At 46.2% G+C, this 6000-nt stretch overlaps 1 protein-coding gene across 1 annotated transcript in view; it reads left to right on the top strand.

Moving 5' to 3' along the window:
• Window positions 1-6000, top strand: part of LOC119431099 (ATP-binding cassette sub-family C member 2-like) — a 178854-nt gene that overhangs the window by 15846 nt on the left and 157008 nt on the right. The window contains exons 2-3 of the mRNA XM_049657787.1: window positions 3517-3675; window positions 4531-4665. Of these exons, the coding sequence (XP_049513744.1) occupies window positions 3517-3675; window positions 4531-4665 (294 nt within the window). The remainder of the gene's footprint in view (window positions 1-3516; window positions 3676-4530; window positions 4666-6000) is intronic.

Genomic DNA, 6000 nt, shown 5'->3' with positions numbered 1-6000 from the left:
ATGTAGCACGTATTCAGCAACAGAAAGCTCTATCGGGAGTTTTTCATGTTGCGCTGCAATTTTCCCATTAACACTTTTCATCTAGCTATAATAATTGAGAAGTTTAATAAATAGACTAATTACCAAATTAGGCGGAATGCAAACAATATTCTGAGTATCTCCAAGCAACGGCAAACAACATTACCTTGGTTCTGTCCAGCTACGTATAGCATTTCCATATTTTTAATGTGTTGCTAAAGTTATGTGAAAAACCCTGTATACACTCACGGTAATTTTCGCTCATCGGTCACCAACGCCGTCAACGGCGCCGACACCGGATTTTCTGCGACACGGGGCCCTTAAGCCTTTCGCGTTAAAAAAGTACTAAACGATTCCAGGCCTTGTAGCTGAGCGTTGCTGTAGGGGCGGGCGGCGGCTGAGGCCTGCTTGTTCTCGATTAAGACGGCGTTCAACGGCTGCGGGCATGGGGGGGGGGCTCCTGGTCTCCGGTGCGCAGACTGCTCGCTGTAAAAAGTCTAGAGATCAATGCGAAGAAATAAAACCTCTACAATGGAGGCATATAAAGCTTCGCTTTAAAAGCGTCTGTTCGTCGCCTGTACAAAGAAAACTATCGTCATCAGCATTGGCCCGAGCGTCGGATTGGCATCGTTCTTGGAGAGCCTGAAAACCTCGAAGACGTGCCACCGTTCCGTCTGACACAATGATTCATTTCCTGCTGAAACAGCGCGTAAAAAGCTGCTTTAGCTTTATTATTACACAAAAACGTGTTTCGGTTAATTTTGAGGACTTACTATTGTATGTACAATTATATGAAACGTAAAAAGTATCAGCTGGCCGCTACAGTTGGAGGGCAGACGACAAGATTCTCGCTCGCTTTGGAACAACTTGTCGTCTGTTCTTGCTTTCCTTCGCTTGATTCTGCATTGTAGGTGAGTAAACTTTATTGAGAGATGTAATATGGGTGAATATAGAGTATATCGATTTTATGTTAAGGACGTGTTATATGTGCAGCCATATTCACGTTTTAGACGAAGCCTCGAACAACACCAGCCAACACAAGCCTCGCCGACAGATATCCCGTCATTCCCATGACGGCACAGTGCCCCTTAGGAAACTCCCACAGACGGTGGCGCCAGATTACCCTCTATAGGTGTTATATTGAGAAACTCTATGCCTCTGGTTGCGCTCATGCTCGTGCTCGGCACGCGCTCGGGCCACTGCTCCCGCGTTCGTCGTCGTCGTCTTCTACAGCTGGCTGCGTTGCCGCCCATCATTCCAGCGTAGAATTTCACTTCTGTCGTCGTAATGGGAGGCCGCGTTTACGAAGGTATGAGAGATTGATTAAGGGGGTATGAACCATTCATTTTTTAACACGAAAGTGTTTTATGCCGGGGTCCACCAAGACTTCACTGACGTATTTCCGTCACGGAAATACGTCAGCTTACAATGTACACGAACATAATACAAAGAAAGAAACCAGAAGAAAAAGTTCCACAAACATGCAAAATTTGGAAATCGAACCCACGACCTCTCGGTCCGCGACGATAGATCGCCGAGCGTTTAACCCATTGCGCCACAAACGCATTTCCAGAGAGCTACACAGACGCGCCTTATATATCTAACACTCCTCCGTGTACCCGCTCTCTTGCTCGGGGCGGTGCCGCCGCCTACGAGCAGAAAAGAGAAGTACTGCATTATGAAACTAACGCGCACCGACAGTGAACGCTTCGGTGGTCTCAGCACTACGACGCCTCGATGCCAGCATTCGAAGGGACGCTGGCATCAAGAAGCACTACCAACGCCAGGTGGCGTTCACCGTACTCAGCACAGCGGAGCGTGGCCTCCGCAATTAGCTCTGAAAATGTTTCTGAAGTTGATCGCGGAGGCTGCAATTACGACGCGCTGTACGCGCTGATTTGACTCGGTGACGATTCAGTTACGTGCTTTGTCTTGCGCGTTGTATTAGTGTGTCAGTTACGTGCTTCGTCTTTCGCGTTGTGCTAGCGTGTGCAGCGTAGTGCAGCTTCCATATGCACGACGGTTGCTCATGGTCATCGACGTTGGTAGTCGTGATGGAGGAGACGTGCCACCAGGCGTCAGCGTGGGTGCATCAACGCCTAAGGGCGCTTTAGCCACAAAACACCAATAGACATTATATATCAATGTGCAATAAACATTACACTACTTCTGTGAAGACACGTTTCACTTTCGTGTTCTATACCGATTCCTATATAAGAGGGATCAACCACATTTTTTTTTACTTAACGAACAGATTTAATTTTGAAGCAATTTAATTTGTAAAAATTGCAAGCTGCAATGGCGGTCGACTGCTGCTAACCACGCCGCCGAGAAAACTCTAGACATCGAACGCAAGTGACAACGGCGGACTGTGGGCATGCCGTCAGTGACGTCGTTCTCTCCGTCGCAGCCGAACGTGTGTGTACGTAACCTCATTAAGAAACACAAAGACGTAACCAATAATTGAGAAATACTTTAATGAACCGTCTGAATTAACCGAGTGATAAACACCGAGGAGGCACGTTAAAGCTTCGCCGTACGGAGTGCTTGGGCGGTGATTTTTCTTGTTTCGCTATTTATATTCATATAAATGTTCGCTTTAAAAAATGCAACAGCAAACATATCCGCACAGGATATCATACATGTGCCGAATGCGTTTGGAAGGATTCGTAAAACGGAAATCAACGAAAAAAGGGCAGCTTACCGAAGTTGTGGAGGGCTGCCAATTCAAAAAAGAAAAAAAAAGTATTAAAATAAAGCAAAAATAAAAGCTGAAAGAACCTGGCTTAGGCGAGCAAGCAGTGCTGGGTCACATTAGGTCGCGCTCGCTAATACAGGCAAAAAGAAATAGGACATTTCTTTACGTAGTGGAAAGCTTAGGCAATCTTTCAGGTGATAAAAGCGTCAATAGCAATAATCCAGAATTTTTGCACGGGAAAGCAGATGTCACCTGCATAGAATGCACTTTTTGTCGCTTCGCAGCTGCAAGTGTATGTTGCATGCTTCCACTCTACAGAACGCTCGTACTTTAGGCTTGTAACTACGATATGCTGGTGAATGTGACGCCGCGACCTGTTTTTGTTCTGTTTTCCTGTCCGGATTTACTCATTCACAGAAAGTGCGGAGCGCTTGCTGAAATGAACATTGCTTCTTTCTCACGTTCCTGTGCTGACTAGTTCGACCTGCGTGTTTTTTTTTTTTTTCGATTCCCGTATGTCTGTTACTACTGGCGATTTCTGCTCTTTGCCGTTGCTTTTCTTTCGTCTCTACGACCTGCCATCTTTGTTCTGTCGTTGCACTTACCTTCTCTTTACCTTCAACTTTACCTTCAACCTGTCTCTGTTTCTTCCTTTCCCTCCTTCCTAAAGAGTAGGAAGATGTTAGGACTTCTTGGTGACAGTTGCCAGCCTGCTCTCTCCCTATTTCCATCTTTGTCTATTGTATGTGTAGGTTTTCGTATCGAATAACAGTAATAATAATTACAACATTTGCATGCAGATGGCTGATGTGCTTTGGCCGGCCGAAGTTGCGTCCTTCCTACTTAAATGCTCGACGCTTGTCATCCTGGTACTGTTCGGCGGTTCTCAGACATTGCCCAACAACTTTCCCGCCGTTCCAAAGGGTCCGTACTGGACGCTTCTCGATGTCGCCCAACTGGTAAGTAGTCTTCAACCGCAACGTGGATAAGGCTCGCTTTTATACTTAATAGATACGGATTCACGCGAGAAAGGGATCCACCTCCCTGCACGCTACGAGGGGCGCGCACCACGTCACAACGTCGGCACCCCGCTCTCGGGAGGCTTGTTGATTGCATGGAATTAACCAGAAATGGTGCAGTACAGCAGTCAGTGGCACTCTGTCCTTGACATTTTTTTTTTCTGACGAAAAATAAGACGCACATTATGGCAGCAATATACATTTTCAGCAGTGGGGAAACGCGCATATGCACGCATTTGAAATAGCCATTTATTCATAAGAGTGTCAGATTTGGCACGTAGGTGTTTCATAAGGACGACTGAAGAAGCGCGAACTGTACACAGACAGGAAAAGGCACATACAAACACACAAAAGCGTATTTGTTGTTGTTGTTGTAGCAGTACTAGTAAACTTTATTGGTCAAAAGAGCATACGACGTATTCGCCTTAGGCAGGCGGTGTTCTCAGTCCTGGAGGCTGTGGGCCCTGGCCGTTCACCGTGTTCTGTCCGCCAGGGTCGAGGCTGGTCAGCCAGGCCTCCCATTGCCCGACGATGGTTTTCTTGATGGGCTGTTTGTCCATGCCGTAACTTTTCCATATTATGCCATGCCATACAATATGTTACAGATGTTGGGCGCCTTGCAGTGTTTGCATTCCTTGTTGTAGCTCGTCGCGTACATTCTGGTTATATAGAGCATGGGATCTGGAATGTATGGGCCTTCTTTTTCTATCTCCAGTTGGCGCTACCTCAGTCGTCCACTAAATCTATTTTAGGTTCTCTGGGCTCAGCTAACTTACCACGCCTTGCTCCGCGCAGGTGCTGCTTATGGTCTCCACTGGGTTGGCCATCGCCAAAGGCTCAGTCATGTTGGAGAGCGTCGATCTGCTTGGCTACCAGAGCGTACCCGACCTACGAAGAGCAACATCGGATTTCGCGATGGCGCTCTCTATTGTAAGCTTGGGAACTTGCTAACCTCGACTCATTGAAAGAATGAATAACATGATTCGGTGACTGATTGAAAAATTTACCGACAGAATGGCTTTCTAACCTATTGGCTGACTGATCAGTCGACTGACTGAATTACTTTCTTATTCACTGATTGAATGACCGATGAATTGACTCAGTTAATGACTACCTGACTAGCCGACTGACTTATCAATTGACTGGCCTGAATGACTGCCTGAACTATTGGTTGACTGATCAGTTGACTGACTTCCTGACTCATTGATTGACTAGCTGATAAGTGTTGGCTAAACTACTTCCTAACCCATTCTGATCATTCGACTGGGGAATGATTTTCGCAACTATTGACTGACTTATCACTTTACTGACAGAATACCTTCGCGAATCACCGATGGATCGACTATGTGACCGAGGGATTGACTGACACAATTACTTAATGATGAATTAATTGACTGTGGATTATAAGGTCCATCCAAAGTAGCGCAGTAGTCGTGAAATTCATTGTAGAGGTAGATTCCCAAATAATTCTTACCACCTCGAGAACCTTAACATGCACACGAAGTTCGATGCACGGTCGTTTTTTTTTTTTTGCGTTCTTTTTTGCGAAATCCAACCCACAACCTCTGTACTGATTCACAGTAAAGTGAGGATAGCGCGGAAACGCAAGGGCGGAGAAGAATAGACTCCGCCAACCGCATACTCGGAATTAAAAGTTTATTCGAACAAACAAAGTGGGAAGTGGCTATCGCTCAGTGAGGGCGACTGCGCATTTGGTTCTGCTTGGTCTTAAATACATGTCTGTTCGACTAAAGGTTTAGCTGCGACTAAGCTTCTCTTTTCCTGCCTATTCTTCTCCGTCGTTGTCGTTTCGCGCTACCCTCAATTTACCTTGGCTGAGTACCATCACGCAAAAACGTCAATCTTGCTCTATACTGAGCAGCAGGACGCCATAGTCACTATGCCAACGCGGCGGGTTAAACTCTAACCTCGCATTTATTCAGCCAGTACCCAGCAGTGCGGCACTGAAGTTTCACTCATTTGGAAGCCAGGGCAGAGGGCAGTTCAGAACTGCTCTTTTGCGCCAGTAAAACACATTTACCCTGGCTTTACTGCAGGTCACTTTATATGATTATGGTTTCATTTTATTTACGGATTCTTGGTACACGCTCGAGAGGAGGAAGGGACTCAAGGCATATATATACCCTGAGAGAGGACCATGCCCCTTATACAGTTTGGTACAGGTATATACCAGTCGTCATACATATCTCAATCCACACACAGCAGTCGGTGTGCAGCAGTAACCAATACATAATAAAAAGGACG

Source organism: Dermacentor silvarum, chromosome 10 (assembly GCF_013339745.2).
Source record: "Dermacentor silvarum isolate Dsil-2018 chromosome 10, BIME_Dsil_1.4, whole genome shotgun sequence".
Taxonomy (NCBI): Eukaryota; Metazoa; Arthropoda; class Arachnida; order Ixodida; family Ixodidae; genus Dermacentor; species Dermacentor silvarum.
The sequence above is the reverse complement of the archived record's forward strand: the minus strand, read 5'-3'. Positions and strand labels throughout refer to the sequence as shown.